The following is a 17,931-nucleotide window of genomic DNA, read 5'->3' as shown; positions in this document are numbered from 1 at the left end:
TTGTTTAAAAATAATATTTAATGGTATCCATATAGAAAAACACTGAAGGTCTCAATGTAAGATAAAAGTACACAAAATGCAACATTCATAGAATATCCAACAACATTTGAACAAAGAAAAGTTCTATAATTCTGAGGGATAGAATTCCATTTGCACAAATCTGCAGTTTATTGGTCATCAAATTTAGGCTAAAATGTGACTGAGTGAAGAAAGTTGGCATATAATTGCATAAAAGTTTTGTCCATAAGGTGTTTATGTTTTACTGAAAAAGTACTTTTAAAGGCCTTATTATGTGTTAGTTACAAAAAAAGATATGCTAATAAGACAGAACCTAATGCACAACAAATAATATAACACAGAGAAAGGGAGATCTTTACTAAAACTTCATTTTAAAAACTGTTTTTTGAGACAGGGTATCTATCAGTAGGTAGCTTAAGCTGGCCTCAAACTCATGATCCTCTATCTCAAGCTCTCAAGTGCTGGGACTGCAGGTGTGTGACACCACAGGCAGGCTAAAATAGGTGGTGTGTGTGTGTAGTATATGTGTGTGGTGCATGTGTGCATTGGTTTAGAGGCGTGCACTGATGTGTGTGCAGGTATGTAGATGGCAGACGTTGATATCAAATATCCTCCTGTATCATGTTTCACATTAAAAAACAAAAGACAGGATCTCTCAATGAATTTGGAATCTGCCAATTATGCTAGGTTAGCTGAGCAGCATGTCCCAGGGATCATTCTTTCTCCACTTCCCAGCACTGGGATTACAAGCATTTGCTAAAATACCTGGCTTTTTATGTGGGTGCTGGGGATCCCGACTTCAGTCTTCATCATTGCACAGTAAGCACATTGACAATTTAGCCACACCCTCAGCCCAACTCTAATTTTTTTAATTAAAAATTATGTCCTTTTTTGTCTATGGGAGTTTTATCTGCATGTATGTCCGTACACCACGGTGGTGCCTGGTGCCTACAAGGGTGTTAGATTCCATGGAACTGGAATTACAGATGGCTGTGGATGCTGGAAATCAAACCCAGGTCCTTAGCAAGAGTAGCCAGTGATTTTATCCACAGAGGAAGTCTAAAAACTTTCCTAAATAGTTACCATTGAATATTATTTTAAAATATTTGTGTGATAATCTGATGATATTCAAAATTATTTTGTCTTAAAATTATTTGAAATTGAGTCTTCACTTTTAAAATACTCAGTAACAGCAAATCAGTTCAAGCAATCCAATGTCAAGTTGAACACATGATTTATGGCTACAATAGATTGACAAATAGGCACCCAAATGGCTTTGTCTGGATTTCCCACACCCTTGATGGCATTCTCTTACCACTGCCATGACTTGATTCAAATACATACATACATATATACACACATATACACCCATTTTAAAAATTAGCTATAAAATAAAGCCTAGAGTCCTAACTCTGTACTAATTGTTTCTGTGTGTGCTGAAGACAGATCTCAGAACCTTGTACATGGTAAGCATGCACTCTACCTAGAGTCACATTCTTCACCCTACTCACTAAATTGTAAGCCCACTCCTCTTCAATTCAAGCTCTATGTTCCTGCCTGTCCAAACTTAACACTCAACTCTGCAGACACACCAATTTTCCCTTTCTGACTTAGCTTACTCCTTCTGACTTGAATGTCTGCCTATCCCTTCTTCAAAGAATACTTCAAACACCACTCCTTCCATGACTATGTCTTTAATTTCTACAGCTGGACATAATCCTGTCCTATCCTTCCTCTGGCCTCTTTAAACTGCGACATAATATATGGCTTATGGCACATGATAGAGCAGCTTTATAATAAGAGATCAAGCAAGAGTCACATCTTCCATAATTTTGTGCTGAGCCCAATCACTGTCTAATAAGTAAAATGTTTCAATAACTGTTTGTTAAACAAATCATGTCTTTGGGAATTGAATCCATATAGATTCAATTGGATATAAGAGAACTTTCAGCATTAAATAACCCCTGACATTTAGGTAACAAACCACAAATAGTCCTCCAAAGTATGTGCCACCAAAGGCTGGTGTTTGAAGAGAAACATAGATGGTAGGAGTCTCACGATTTACTCGAGGCCACACAATGAGCCCTTCTCAGAGCTGTTAGTCTAAAGTCACAGTTTCTCTGTGTATTGCCACTTACTGATACCATGTCACATTCCAAATATTTTAATGGTTACATTTGTAATTCACCAAAGAAAGAAGCATTTATCAAGATGATTCTCAAGCTTCCTTGAAATATAAGACAATATCCTAAAGTGAAATATTTTCTTCTATGTTATGTACTGGCAGAACGAAAATGTCCATAGTTTTAATGTTTGTTAGTTACATTTAAGACCGAATTTGTTTCCAGAACTTATTTTTCTCTGTGCTGGTGATGGAACTTAGGGTCTTGCAATTATGAATGAAACATGTTCCTTATCACTGAGCTGCAGACCCAGCTCTTTGAATTTATTTCCATATAAGGTACTTTCTTGGCTATTAAAAATGAAGGAACCAAACTATGCTATTAGAGAAGCTAGAAAAAAATTTAAGTTCATGTAAGTTTTAAGCATAAACATTAACAAAAGAAAAACAACGTCAGGGATTAGGTATTTTTGAAATCTTTAAAACAAAAACGCAGTGTTCTTGAAGATGTCAAAAATCCTCAAATTGTTGTGTTAGTGTTCCTACCTTTCACAAATAGGCCCATGAACAAAGGTCTAAGACAATGTGACAATGTAGTCTTAAAACAATCTCATCTCTGGGTCAAAGATTAGTGATAATGCAATGCTGTCCATACAATGAATTTCAGGGCATAAAACAAACTAGATAAAGAGTATGCCGTCACGGAGGGAAAAAGTTTTCTGACACCCAAAACACACCTGTATCCCCAGCACTTGGAAAGGCTAAGGAGGGAGGACTAGGAGTTGGAGGCCTGTCTGGGCTACACAGTCAAACTCTGTCACAAAACAAAACAGCAGAAAACAAGGCCTTCAAAAATAGCTCACTGGAAGAACTGGTAGCTAGCAGGCAAGAGGCCTTGGATTCCACCCCCAGCAATGAAAAGAGGCGACAGCACAATCTGTTCATTTTTGCATGGAGAAAATTTAGAATATTGGTACTATGTAGATTGTCAGCAAATTGTGACCAACACTCAAAATATGTCTCGGTTTAGGGAATTTGCTCTATTTTACATAGTTATGTTTCTGTGGGCCCTACACTTTCAAATTTAGGGACAATTTCTACAGTTTGAAAACTACCTTCACTGTCCATTCTTTATCCAGAAAAATATGGGTAAGACCAAAGGTTAATTTTTATACCAACTTTTAGTGTGTCAAAAATGAATTTCAACAGAAAAAAAGATGTCCATTTATGATAGAAAACATTCAGCTGAAAGCATACATTTAATAAATGCTTCTGAAAAAGTCATAGCTGAAAAACTATTTCTAATGAATGGATCCTATAGCCATATGTTCTTTAACCAAATAACAGATCAGGCACAACAGTAAATAATATTGCACAAATATATCAAAAACAAGATATAAAAATGATTTAGTCTATCTCCAGTGACCAGGTGGTTAAGTCCAGATAAGGGAGGATCTTTTAGAAAATAAAACATGGACAAAAATGGAATCATTTACTGACCTTTTAAAGAGAACAACTTCAAGACAAAAAAGTATGAAAGTATAACTTAAATGTGTAATTACTTTGGCAATAAACTTGACCTTGGGTAAAGTAACCTGCAGTATAGGAATAAAAACACTGAAACATGCCGGGCATGCTGGCCCACTCATTTAACCCAAGTGCTCAGGAGGTAGAGGCAGTGGTTTCCTGTGAGTTCCAGGCCAGCCTAGTGTACACTGTGAGTTCTAGGACATCTGGGGATACATAGAACCTCTCTAAAAATATTAAAAAATAAATTAAAAACTAGTTGTAAAAGAAAAAGTAAAACCAAACAATGCTGAAACTTCAAACAGGATTACATGCCCAAGTTATACAACAATAATCGCAAAAATAGATTTAAAAACCCAAACACCGATTACATAGTTAAATCCACACAGGAAATATGAAAAGATAATGATAGGAGGTGGCTATGATTTCTCTGAAACACATAAGCCTGTAAGTCGAAGATCAAATGACACAGGATTTAGAGAAAAAGAGTCACTTCAAAGATTGTACAGGCAGAAAGTTCATCTCTTGTGGAGAAGATGAGCAGTAAATAAATGATGTTTTTAAAAAACTATCCCCAAGTTCCAAATGTACATAAGTACCTGGTATCCACAGTTCACAAAAATATGGTTTAGAAAATAACAGTACTTGTAATCACTTCATGTAGTTATGTTAACAGAAATAAAATTATTTCTATATTTCCCTAACATGGAAGAATTTCTTCATAACCAAGAAGCTGACATATAATACACTTTTTTTTTTTAATTTTCAGATTTTCAAGTTTCTCCTATCACATGGTAATGGTATAATCAAATTGCGAATGCAAGTACATTCCTGATCCAATCCTGAGTTGTATGTCACCAGATGCCCAACTGCTACTTGGCTGCAAGGTAGGAGAGAAATGACCTTGAGCTAAGGTCCTATAAAACATTTTAGGTAAATTAAATTAGTTGAAGTTATTGTTAAAAAATAATCCATTTTGAGGCTGAACAACTAGTACAATATTTCCGGGTGACTGGTAACAGATATCACCAGCTAGCCAGAGCAATTTACTACTAAGTACATAACAACATCAGACATCAGGGAGCATTACGAAAAATCAGCCACCAATCTGGTTAGCTAACCCAACAATGTGGTGTTGGGGAAAAAGAATGAAAAGGGAACAGAGACAACCCAGTGTTCTGTTGCTTGGGAATTGAGCAAAGCTATCCTCCTAATGTTAAATAACATCCTAAGCCAACAGTATCTCCTTTCTGGTCCCCATTTTGGAACAAACAGTCTAAATGATTAACAATAAACTAAGAGTATGAGTCAGGCATTATGGCTCCTATCAGTAATCTCAGCAATTGGGAGGTGAATCATGAGAATTGTTTAGAATTAGAGAATAGTCTGGGCTACTCTAAGACCCCATCACCAACAATAATCACAGAAAAAGAGCTAAACATGAACCATAAACCTTAATTTAAATGCATTTTTTATATTTTCTACATTTTTTTCTTCTCATGTAATAAAGACTCAAATGATTGGAATCATCAGGGTCTTCTGATAATTTTGTAATGATTTTGAGAAATTAACTCTCTCTCTCAATAATTCTTCAGTTTCCTCATGCATAAATGGTAAAAGTTTTTAATTGAATAGTCTTTCATCAGTCAAAATTGTTGATTTCCTAGTTTTGTTTGAAATGCTATAGACATGAGAACTTCTTTAAATTAATTATCTGAACCACTGAGCCTTTGGGAGCCAGTTGGGGAAATTTAAATAAAGCCACTACTTTAGGAGCTTTGCTTAGTGCTAATTTTCTGGTTTTGATAATTGTATTATGAGTGGAATGTAAGTTGTTGACACTAAAGGAATCTGGGTGGAGAGTACAGGGAGTGCTTCTGTTAGTTTTGCAATTTTTCTGTAAGTCTAAATTCATTTCAAAACAAAAAGTTGAAATAAACTAAGGCTGTTTGGGTACTAATCATGCATCTATTTTTCATTCAAGAGATTTTTGAAAATTTCCCCAAAAGACCATTATAAATGAAGGAGTATTCCTTTCTAAGGGCATATCAAAGAAGATATTTTAAAGTAAAGCATCATTTTCCATGACTTTCTTTATAGTAGAGACAAACCTCTCTGCTAGAGTTCACAATTGGTTTGATTTTATGTTTTGTGTAACCCTTGAGATTTTATGTTGCTAGTGGTGTGATTTCTGGCAAGCTGTGCCTAAGCAAACATGGATGAGCAAATATTAAGTTAAAATTGTCTTTTCCTGTGTGGTGCTGGAGATCGAACCCAGGGCCTTGACTGTGCTGGTCAAAGAACCACTGTGCTAGGCCTTAGCTCCTAAATATTTAAGTTTTAAGCTAGTGAAAACTGCTGTGATCGGTGGCTCTAAATATAGAACATATGGATCGTAGGGCCAATTATTACCTACAACGGGTAGAGTTATATTGATATGTCTACATAACAAGTTTCACTTGTCATATTATCACTGTACTTGTAATCATACATGAAGTTTGAAGACATGGTTTTGAGGTCTTTGGTGTGTATCACTCTCCCAGTTCTCATCATTCAAGAATATGTATGGATCGACATAATTATCCTCTGGGATTATAATTGCTCTTATGGCTTAACTAGGAAGTAGTTTTTACAAAACTACCCAAAGTAGTGATTATGCCAGGTAGATATAACTGCTGTTGATCTGTTATAATAAAATACAAGTTGCACTTACGTATTTCCTGCATAGCAGGTGAGTGATATCATATACTGCTTCAAGAAAAGAGTGGAAGAAGGTTCAAGATATGCCTGATATTTTTTTTGATGTAGAGTAAGCTGGCTATGAAAACAAGCACAAGCAGATGATCTTTTGTTAAATCTAAGGAGAATTCATTTAAAATGCCAATCTAAATCAATGACAGCAAGTAATGCCAAGAAACCAGTATAAAATGGGTTAAACAATATTAAAGGTAAGTTTTGAAATAAATGTACCAAGAAGATAGGGCAATTGAGTAAAAAACAGTGGCATAGTAACATGACATGAAACTCTTCTATGTAGCTGAGAATTAGTCTACAGGCTTCACAAGCTAGATTCCTATCTGAAAATGGCACAACCTTCATCATTAAACATGCAGCATTTATACAGTTATGAGCACAGCTCTTAAAGCACAATGCACGATCATCCATTCAGCTCACCCTCCTATTTTCATGACCTCCTCTCATTATGAGGTGAAAATAGGACACAGTACCTATTGTACCTATTATGTAGGCAAAGAACCACCATCTGGTTGAGTAGCTAGTGCTAATGGAATGAACACACATACATACACACACATACTCATGCGCACACTCACGACCCAAAAAAACAAAACCCACAGCCCACAAACCATCAAATGACTGCTTCATTTCTTTAACCACTGATAAAAAAAAGTACACAGATAAATTTTAATGGTGTTTCAATTATACAAATTCAAGAGGAGCAACAAATGTGGTAGGAGTACAATCAGCATAGGTCAATTACCCTCATCTTAGTATAGCGTTCATGCATAACTTGGGTAAGGTGCAACATAAAAAAGAACTACAAAGCTTTTTTACAGACATGGAACTAGGATGAATGTGCTATCTAAATGGCAAATTAAATATACAAAACCTTTTAATTCTTTATATATTTGAAATATTGAGGTTTTCATGAAAAATTAAAACTGTAAGGATTATGTAAATCATCTTTATCTTGTGTGACTGATCATCAAGATATTAACATAATGCCTGAATTATTTTAAGAGCAATGGATCTAGGAGAGTATATAGCATATGAAAATAATTAAGTGATATATTTATTCTCATTAGTCATTATTTAGTACCTAAATTAAACATGTCCCAAGCTACAATGCCCAGTATGTGTTTTGTAAACAACTATTTTTCATATTATTTTCCTCAATGTGTTTACTTTATAGTAAGTACTCTTTTGCCTTTAATAGAAACAGTGACCTAAAGAATATCAAATATTAGGGAAATCATACATATCTCTCATTCTCTGATGCCTAGAAAGACAGAATGTATAGTCTGTGATGAATTCCCTACCACAGAATAAAGCACAGAACAGTGATGTGTAAATTCTAGAAATAAAATAGCAATGGATTTGGGCACATGAGCTTGCAGCATTTAGTAATAAACTCTACCTAAATGGAACCCTTTTTAAAAGCTCCTAAAACAAACACTTCACTAATTGCAAGAAAATAACCTTATACTTGATTCACTTTGTAGTTATAATTTTTGTTTCTCATTTGTGTTGTCCCTTTGGAATCTCCAAACATTATGAAAGTTAGGTAGTGAAGGCATTATGTGTTTATTAAAGAAAACATCACTCAAGGTTTGAGAGAACAAGGAGTTGAAGGATCAGATTGGTGGGGCTCCCGCCGACTCTATTTTAGATCTCCAGAACCAAGATGGCAAAGAGCCTAGTGCTCTGGACTTGCAATAGCGCTGGGTGAAAGATGTCACTATTTAGCTCAGTTCTCTGTTTTCCCTCAAGACACAACCTAGTCCTGTAGCAACAGACTGAAATCAATACACAGAAGATGACTATAGATAGAACATGAATGAGTAAAGAATGAAGAAAGAAATAAGCTCTTCTTTTGAAAGAGGGTCTCACTATGTTGCCCTAGCTGTCCTGAAACTTGATATGTAGACCAGTCTGGTCTTGAACTCAACAGAGATCTGCCTGCCTCTGCCTCCTGAATTCTGGGATAAAAGTTGTATGGCACCAATGAAAAAAATAACATTTTTAGTTTTTAAATCTGCTTGAAATAAAAGCTGTTCAGAGTTTTTCAATTTAATAATATCTCTTTTTATCCATAATAAGATTCTACTATTGAACTGGAATGGTTCACAATAAAAACTAGCAACCAAGAACTAAGTAAAACTATGTAGGTTTGTTGAGCATCCATAATCTGAAAAGTCAAAAAGTTTCAAAATCTAATGTTTCTGAGCACCAATGTAATAACACAATTCAAAAATTCTATACATGACTTCATATTACATTCAATCAACAGATGAACTAAAATACTGTATTAAAATGACCTATGGCTTATATGTATATATGGAGATATGTAGATATATATGATATAAATGAATTTCCTATTTAAAGTTGGATCACATTCCAAAGATATCTCATTATGTACATGAAAATATGCCCATATCTGAAAAACTCTGAAGTCTAAAGCACTTCTGGCCCCAATCATGAGAATCATTTGCTGTGAATATCACTCTGTATGCTGTGAATGTGTTGTTCTGACTGTTTAATAAATAAAGTGCTGATTGGTCAATAGCCAGGCAGAAAGTACAGGTGGGACAAAGAGAGAGGAGAATTCTGGGAACAGGAAGGCTGACTCAGGAGTTGCCAGCCAGACATAGAGGAAGCAAAATGTAAAGACACCGGTAAGCCACGAGCCATGTGGCAAGGTCTAGATTTATAGAAATTGGTTAATTTAAGATACAAGAACTAGATAGCAAGAAGCCTGCCACAGCCATACAGTTTATAAGTAATATAAGTCTCTGTGTGTTTACTTGGGTCTGACCAGCTGCAGGAGCTGGCTGGACACAGGAAAACTTCAACTAAAATCATTCATAGTAAAGCATTTGAAAACATATTCTGAGTAAGCTAGCAAACAAAGGAATGGATCTCTAATAGCCAATGCAGCCAGTAATAAAAATGTTAGTGAGGTGAAGTTGATCATGATGACAGTCACACAGTATCAAGAATTTTTTTGTTAATTCAAGGCCCTCTGAATGTGGGTGACAGTTGTGATGCTTGATCAGTTTATAGGGCTCCTGGCAGGGGGACTAGGACTTATCCCAGGTGTACAAACTTTCTTTTTAGCACCCATTCCCTACAGTGGGATACCTGGATCAGCTTTGATCTAGGGGAGAGAGGCTCAAATTGGTATGCCAGACTTTGCTGACTATCCAAGGTAGGCCTTACCCATTCTGAGCAGTGGATGGGGGTAGGATGGGGGGAAGTGGAGGGGGTAGTAAGAAAAGAGGAGAGAGGGGGAACTGGGGAGAGCATGTAAAATGAAAATTATTTTAAATAAATAAAAAGTAAGAAAAATTCTTGTTAAGCCTATTTCATCTGGCTGTAATCTCAAAAATCATTTCAAATGCATGATGTCAAAAAATCTATTAATTAAACCAAGAATCCATCCACACTTTTTGCATCTCTGTTTTAATTTGGATATTCTTATCCTTACTTTAAGGTAACTATGAAAACAAATACATTCTCATGTTACACAATCATTTATGTCTTACTATATATAACACCCACATGCCTTCATAATTTTGCTTTACTCAAGCTTTACAACTTTGGCAGTTAAGATTTCCTTGATACTTACAAATCAGAAGTTGTTCAATCGTGTGTTCAAGAAGAAAATTGAGTGAAGTTATTTTTATAACAATATGCCTAATCTTCCTGAACAATGAGGTTTTAAGTTATATGCTTTGTCTTACTTTATTTATCCTCTGAGAGCTGACTGGTCTCAGGCATTATCTTACTAATATGCATAATAAGCTATATGCATACTGTAATTCATCAAAAAGTTTCTTTGTTGCATGATAATTCTGATTACTGTGTTAAAAATCCTAATTTCATGAGCTGGGAAGATGGCTCAGTGATTAAAAGCACTTGTTGTTCTTGCTGAGGACCCAGGTTTGATTCTAAGAACCTACATGTTGGTTTACAACCATTAGTAACTCCAGTTCTGGAGGATACGATGCCCTTTCTGACCTCCATGGGTACCCACTATGCACATTCTGCACATACTTATAGGCAAGCAAAATATTCACAGATATAATAAAATGAACAATCATAATAAATTTTTTAAAGTCTAAATTCTATATAGAAATTAAAATCCCATGAGATGGTAAATTATTCAGGTGTGGTGGTGCATGTCTGCAATCCTAGCACTCAGGAAGCAGAGGCAGGAGGGTTGCTATAAATTCAAGGCTAGCTTATTCTACGTAGTAAGTTACAAACCAAACAGAGATACATATGGAGAAGTAGCTTAAACTTCATCTAGGATATAATACCTCAGACCTACAAAAATTCATGAGTTTTTATTTTATAAGTATATCTATTTTGATAAGTAGACTTTGGCAGAATGAGCCTCTTACTGGCTTAGTTCAGCACACAGAAAGGCTGTATCTACTCTTAAAGCAAGTAACACATAATTTAATGCTCTTATTAATTTTACTCTTTTCTAGTACATCTTCCTTCTAAATGTCTAGAAATGAATACATTGAAATAATTATGTGCATACACGTGGCACTCACCTTTAGAGAATCAAAACAGGCCACCACACGGCCATTTTCCACATGGCAAACTCTTGGCGGATGGGCAAACCTGCACTCTGCATCAGCTCGAGAGCAAGTTCCTCTCTGAAATTCTCTACAAACTTCTAAAGTCAGCCACTTGGTATCTCGAATTAGAGCGACATTGACAGCTGTCATATTGAAAGCAAAATGGCAATCAAGTGCACCCTCTTTCGGACAATAGTATGACAGTGGATGGTTCAAGGCGTTAAGCGAATCTGAAACAAATGTGAAGTGAGAGCAGGTTGGTTTGGTGGAATGTGTTTGTTAGCACATAGGTTCTCACTGAAGTCAAATCTGATCTGGTTAGACACAAAAAGCCACTTACTAAGTCAACTCTGTATCAGAATAACCAAGAATCAAATTGGAGACCAAGTCCTAAGAAGGCAACTAGAAAGGTTAAGATATTGAATGCTATATGTTGTTCCTTTGCTGAATTTGCTTCAAATAACTGGCAGACTTTCAAAGAATTCTATGCTGTCTAGTTGAGGTTTTCAATTATTCTTACAAAAAGCATATGTTGCTGGCTGCCCTTCAATGTGTGGAATGGTCTCAGATCAGGGGGAGAAAAGTCTGTTTCCCCAATTCTTTGCTCTGAAGAATAAGGTTGGGAGGATGTTATAACCTAAAAAATTGTTTTGCAAAATCAAGGGAATGGAAAATGACTAAGAAAACTGAGAATGAGAGAAAAAATAAATGGGCAAGTTACTGACAGTGAACTACAAGCACAGCAAGTTTTGTAGGGGCAGGAGTGGGGGAGGGTGATTGGGAGAGGGCTTGGATAGAGAGCTCTAGAGTAGAATCCAAGCAGCAGAGTTTTCAGAAAAGGCACTTTTCAGAACCTGCAAGAAAAAAATAAATGAAATTAGCTAAAACACTACAATGCTTCCTTTCAAACTCTAGACTTGGAAAGAAAGGTAACTGTAACTTCTGTAAAACAGGAAGCATCTACACACTGACACTGCAAGAGTCAGCTATGACCAATAAAAGAGCACTTTCCAGTATACAGCTAGCTTTTCAGAGTAAAAGCAAGCAATTGCTTAGATACTGTTGTAGTGCAAAACTGGGTAACATCCCAATCTCTTAAAAATGATACTTTACTTTTTGATATGTTCAGGGTAGAAATTCACTGTGGAGTCCACTATGCAGAAAGTGCCATGACAGCCCCTTACACATTCAATTTATTTGTATGTGTCTGGTTTTTAGAGGCTCTAGGAATCTGTCTTTAAACTAAACTTATCATCGTCTGATTGCAGCCTCGATTATTTGTTCTCAAAATTCAGAGCACAGGAATTTCTGAGAAAATGTAAGTTGCTCTGAAAGGTGACATATATGCATAGGAAATATACATGAATCAATCATGACACAACTAGCTGGAGACTCACTTCATACCAAATAAAATGGGGGATGGAAAGAGAAAATGTGCTTTCAATTTTAGAAAATTCTTTGGGAATAAAGGACTGTTTTTCCTGGGTGTATTTTTTCGGGCTACTTCTTAATCTTCATGAAAGAAAGATTTCAACGTACACAAGTAGGTGAGATAGAAAGCACTATTGAGCAACATGTTAGATATTATGCAGCTTGAAGATTTGCAGTTAGCCCAGTGTCAACCAGCAACAGTGGCAAGCAACTCAGCTGAAAAGAAACATGCAAGGTTAGTTTGCTGGTGCTATACCATGCACACAACCTGAAGTAAGAGTAAAGCAAAAGTCAGCTCTAAGCAGCAAATAAAGCAACTGTTTGTTAATGTCATCCAAAGTGGACTTAAAACCCTTGAAAATAGTTCACTTAATTTTTAAACATGTTCAACAACTTTTTGTTTGTCTTTTCCATAGTCCAGAAGAAATTCAACATTACTGGACTTGCAGTTACCATTGGGAAATTAAAATTACTTCTTGTGTTGTGTTTCCTGTAATGCACATACTACAAATAAATGCTTCTTTTAAAGGCTTAACAACAAAAAGAAAGAACGAAAGAAAGAAGGAATGAAAGAAAGAAAGGAAGGAAGGAAGGAAGGAAGGAAGGAAGGAAGGAAGGAAGGAAGGAAGGAAGGAAGAAAGAAAGGAAGAAACTCTGTTGAGTAATGGGAACAGCTATTCCAAGCTTTCTTGTAGTCATCGTAGACATTAAATCTTAGCAATGTTAGTTAACTAAGTTAATGTGCAAGAGTAAAGCCAGTTCATATATTTTAAGTGGCTCAGTATATTATGGAAAGTACACTAAGAGAGTGTGCTCCAGTGGTGTGTAAGTTTACATTCACACTTAATCCTACATCTAAATAACATAGGCCGCCTGAACATATATGACAGAAAAACAAGTATGAAAAAATGTTTATAAGGGTCAAGGATTTGCTCTGAACATAAACAGTGAAGATCTGGAGAAAGACTTTTCTACAGAGGTCCATCATATAGAGACATAGGTATAAATTATAAATTTTAATTTGAACTCACACAAATGAAAAATGCAAAAAGAAACTGGCCTCTGGCCATGCATTCTATGTAACATCAAGAGTGGGAGTGGGAGGACTGCGTTTGGTTTTTTTTTTTTTTTTTTTTTTTTGGCCTACGACCTTGGATGGGACCCTGGCCAATTCCTCGATACAGTTCTAGCCAGCACATGTCTTCCTTCAGGGTGAAAATATTTGGGGAGCTGGCTCAGAAGAAATGAGGTACAACAACAAAAAGAGCTGGTAAGAATGTGGAGGTCTCTCATGCAGCTGTACTGGAAAGACTATGCATAAAAGCCTATATTCTTAAGATCCTCTTATTTGGGAGACAGTAAAACTTTAGCCTTGCTGCTTTATATTTGAGCAACAGCAATACAGCTTGGAATTTTCTGATTTATAGTTCTCCAATGCAAAGCATGAAATTAGTGCATTTGTTCTTGTCTGTATTACAGTTTTCACATGCTTGGATTGCACTTATCTGTGAATCCCTCAAAAAGACTGCAGTTTTGGGTTGTTTTGGGGCTTTTTCTGAAATGCTGAGAATGGAACCCAAAGACTTTCTCATGCTATCTCAAAATACACTAAACCATGAGTGATAAGTGAAATATTCTGATGAAAGAAATGAAACTCATAAAGTTAAACCACTTGTTTGACATTACTAAGCTCTGAGTGGTTGAGCCATGACCCCAGGCAATATCTTCTGACTCTAAGTCTTGTGCACATATCTCGACAGAGACATTTATCTCCCTTGGGAATCTTAAAAGAGGAAAGCTAGTCATTTTGTGGTATACTTAAGTTTCCTTCACAACATTCCTTTCTTGCCTGGTGTGTATCATCATTTTCATAATATCCCCAAGTTGTGCTGAACCAACATGTATTCAGTATCTGCTATGTGCCAGGCACTATTGAGGATACTGATAAGATGTCTGGTTTTGTGGAATTTCCTATGTTTGTTTAGATAAAGAACTAATCTAAGATGCAGAGAACTGGAAAGATTATATTAGAGTTGGTGAAGGGTTGGAAGTAGACAATAGATATTGTGAACTCAACACAAGCTTCTAACTCACTAAGCACTATGACTTAATACTCTTAAATCCACTTTCAAACACTTGCACAGAAGTGAGTCATGAAGAGAAATACTGAAGAATTACTCACACTAAGATTAATTGATGCCTAGATTCTTCCTGGAGAGGATTCTACTGCTCTCATCTTACAGATGGGAAAATGGAGGTAGGGAAGGTTAAGTAATTAACTTACACAACTTCTCATAGCTAAGTAGGTGACAGAGCTATGCAGGCAGTTGGACTCCATAATCAACCTTTTAAACAATATCAACATACTGGGTCTTTCTTATGGCACAGATCACTCTTTTCATTATTCTACCTGACCTCACAACATAACTTTGCTCTGTTATTAGAGTATAAATCCCTGATAGTAAAGAACATGGCTTCTCAGGTTTTTTTGGTATTTTGTTTTTGTTTTTGTTTTTTGCCCTTTATCTTGTCATCTGAATTTCAAATACTGTTTTGCTTTTAAGTATTCCTAGTTTGAAGGATATTAGGGTGGCATGGTAATTTAATATTACTAGCCTTTCAGCTGTACCTTGCTAGAAAGGCATTTCATCACTGAGCACTTTTTAAGTGTCAGAGTTTTGTCCACCTCTCTAGATTTTGAATCCACTGGAACAGTAAAATTGAGTATTTTCCCACAATTCTAAATTTCAAAATAATGCTCATCTATAAAACCACTTGATAAAATGCAAGGAAACTATAAGCACTTAAAATTGCACACTCAATAAACTCACCAGTAAGTTTATCTTTTGAAAATGTACACTATGCTTTTTAAGGATTCCTTTTATTTTTTCATAAAACATTGTCACACACACAAAACAAACAAACAAAAAGTAGGAAGAACTACTTTCTGTTGCTCTGACAGAAACAGGAACTTATTCCAGGAGTGCAAACTCACTACCATCAGCTACTTTTGTCCCATTTCCCTACATTCTTCTTATCTACGTCTTTTCCCACTGTCTCTACAAGCCAGTATATAACAGAAACATGGCCAATGCCTGGTTAGTTCCAAAGATCACAAAGCTACAATGACTGAGGAGGCACTCCTTAAATTATTTTTATAGGACTCCAGAATGAACAATGAATACAATGTTTTATTTCTTTCCATTTTAAGCTTTCCTTAACATCTGTATTGCCTCTGAATTTCTTGTGGTCATTTATTTTGACTTTACATATATCCAACACACCTGCCATACACTGCTTGAATTGGCAAGCTGACAAGATTTAAAAGCCTTCACGTTTTCAAATTTGCTTCAGGTCCTAGTTCCCTCCTCCTTTGTTTTGTTTAGTGGCCCAATACTGCACCCTTTAGGGCATATGGGAAGTGCATAGCACTGCAGGTAGAGAACACAATTTCACAAATATCATACAGCATATCAAGTCTTCTGTCCAGAGAAAGAAGGAAGACTATAAAAGGACATTTCACCCATGTGCAGAACATTTTCAACGATTTAGTTCAACTTCTGTTGCAGTTTTCCACAATAGCCCCAGGCTGACAAAAATCAGATACCTTTTAAAAAAATAACATTTAAGTCAAGTTATTCTGTTTCACAGACCCACGAAATGACCTACTTCAGTTCATCTCTATGGTTATAGAAGAAAAAAAATAGATGCAATGACTTCTTCTGATCATTGCTGTACAACAGATGATGCTCATTTTTGTCAAATGGGAGCATCTTTTTGTGAAGCTGTGTCTATTTTGTTTATTTATTTCTTAGTGCATGTGCACGTTTGTAACTATGCCATAGCCCACATGTGATGTCAGGACACGTTCTGGTAGCCGATCGGTGTCAGAGCATTTGGCTCACAAGGCAAGTAGTTGAACCCCCTGAGCTGGCTCACCAGTCCTCAATTTTTAAAATCGCATTGTCTAGAACGAGAAACTCTTGACAATGCAGCCAAAATTTCCACTGGTGTTTTCTCCCAACTCCCTCATTCAAAATAATAATAAAAAGATATCAAATGATGTTTATTTATCTTTCAAATATTTATAATTAGCCCAAGTACTTTACTAACTCTCTTGTTTTGCAGTACAGGGGATTAAACTCAGGCACTCAAACATGCTGTTTGGTGTGCTACCATGAGTCACACCTTCTCTGGTCAAAACTGTGAGTCTTGTAAGAATGATTATGTGTCAGCAAGGTAAAATGTGTCAGCAAGGTAGCATATAGTGATCTTTGCAGCATAAAGAGATCCATCTCTATACTTAGGAAGCATCCAGTGAGGACTTCCCTACCTGAATTTATCATAGCATTATAGCAAATGAGTGTAGACTCTCAGTCTCAACAGTTGGCATCTATTCATTATTAGAGCAGTAATAAAAACAGTCAAACAATAGGAAAAATACTATGGCTGAAAATATTGGAAGAGTCCCATATGTACCCTCATTTCAAAGACCAATGCTGAAGTTTCTAGTAGGCCTGAAAGGAGGATTGCTACGGAAATGAATCCTGTGGAAGTGACCCTTGGTGTCTGAAGTTACTATTTCTAGAGGCTTTCTAGAGGCTTTCTAGCACACATATGATGAGAAGATGTGCCTATAAATCAGTTGTTTAGAATTCATGGCGATAGGGCAATGGCTGCTGTAGGAAAGAATGAAGACTGGAATACTGGAAGCACAAATAGGACAGAATTGTAAGTTCTCTACTTCTCTGTCTTCACACAGACTTAAGGGTGTCCACCAATCAAGGTTCCTAAAACAGGAATTTGATATTTTCTTCCTATTCCAGAGTGACATAGACTAGATTGTCAAAACCAATTCTTCATAGAAAATTTCTTTATGTAAAAATTTAGATCTTTAAGTTTAATTAAACGTTAGATAAGTAGTCAATGTACTTGTTAATGCTAAAAAATCTGTGTGGTTACAAAACAATAATAATAAAATCACTCAGCCTAGATGGGACAAGTTGTCTTCTGTCTCACAAGGTCAATCTCAACAAGTCTCAAAGGAAAGATTTAAAGACCCCCACAACAGAGGAAATCTATCAATAAAACAGGCTTTGGGATTTTATTTTTAGTATGGGGGTGGGGGTGTACATGTGAGTGCAGTGCCCTGAGAAACCAGAAGAGGGAGTGAGAGGCCAGAAGAGGCAAGTTGGCTCCCCTGGAGCTAGAGTTTACTGGCTTCATGTAGCAACTGAACTCACCCTCCTCTAAGAGAGCAGTATGTGCTCTTAACAGTTGAACCACCTCCCCTGTCCCTAAAATAGGTTTAACACTGAGATTGGAAAGCAATATCTGAACTATGTAATTTAAGTCAACTTTCAACAACAACAACAACAACAAAAAAAAACAAACAGTTTTTTCTAAGTCTGGGAATATGGCTGAGTGATAGAGTACTTTGCCTGGCATGTCTGAAGACCTGAGCTCATCTCCAGCACTAGAAGAAAAGGAGGAAGGAGAAAT

General features: G+C 36.2%; 1 protein-coding gene across 14 annotated transcripts in view; it reads right to left on the bottom strand.

The window, feature by feature from the left end:
- Mbnl3 (muscleblind like splicing regulator 3) overlaps nt 1–17,931 on the bottom strand; it is a 100,898-nt gene that overhangs the window by 45,720 nt on the left and 37,247 nt on the right. For 8 of the 14 annotated variants that reach the window (XM_042268999.2, XM_076562261.1, XM_042268998.2 and 5 more), the window contains exon 2: nt 10,972–11,228. The exons of the other annotated variants lie outside the window; for them this stretch is intronic. In XM_042268999.2, the coding sequence (XP_042124933.1) occupies nt 10,972–11,148 (177 nt within the window). In that variant the 5' untranslated portion in view covers nt 11,149–11,228. The remainder of the gene's footprint in view (nt 1–10,971; nt 11,229–17,931) is intronic. 14 annotated transcript variants of the gene reach the window in all.

Source organism: Peromyscus maniculatus, chromosome X, assembly GCF_049852395.1.
Source record: "Peromyscus maniculatus bairdii isolate BWxNUB_F1_BW_parent chromosome X, HU_Pman_BW_mat_3.1, whole genome shotgun sequence".
Classification (NCBI taxonomy): Eukaryota; Metazoa; Chordata; class Mammalia; order Rodentia; family Cricetidae; genus Peromyscus; species Peromyscus maniculatus.
The sequence above is the reverse complement of the archived record's forward strand: the minus strand, read 5'-3'. Positions and strand labels throughout refer to the sequence as shown.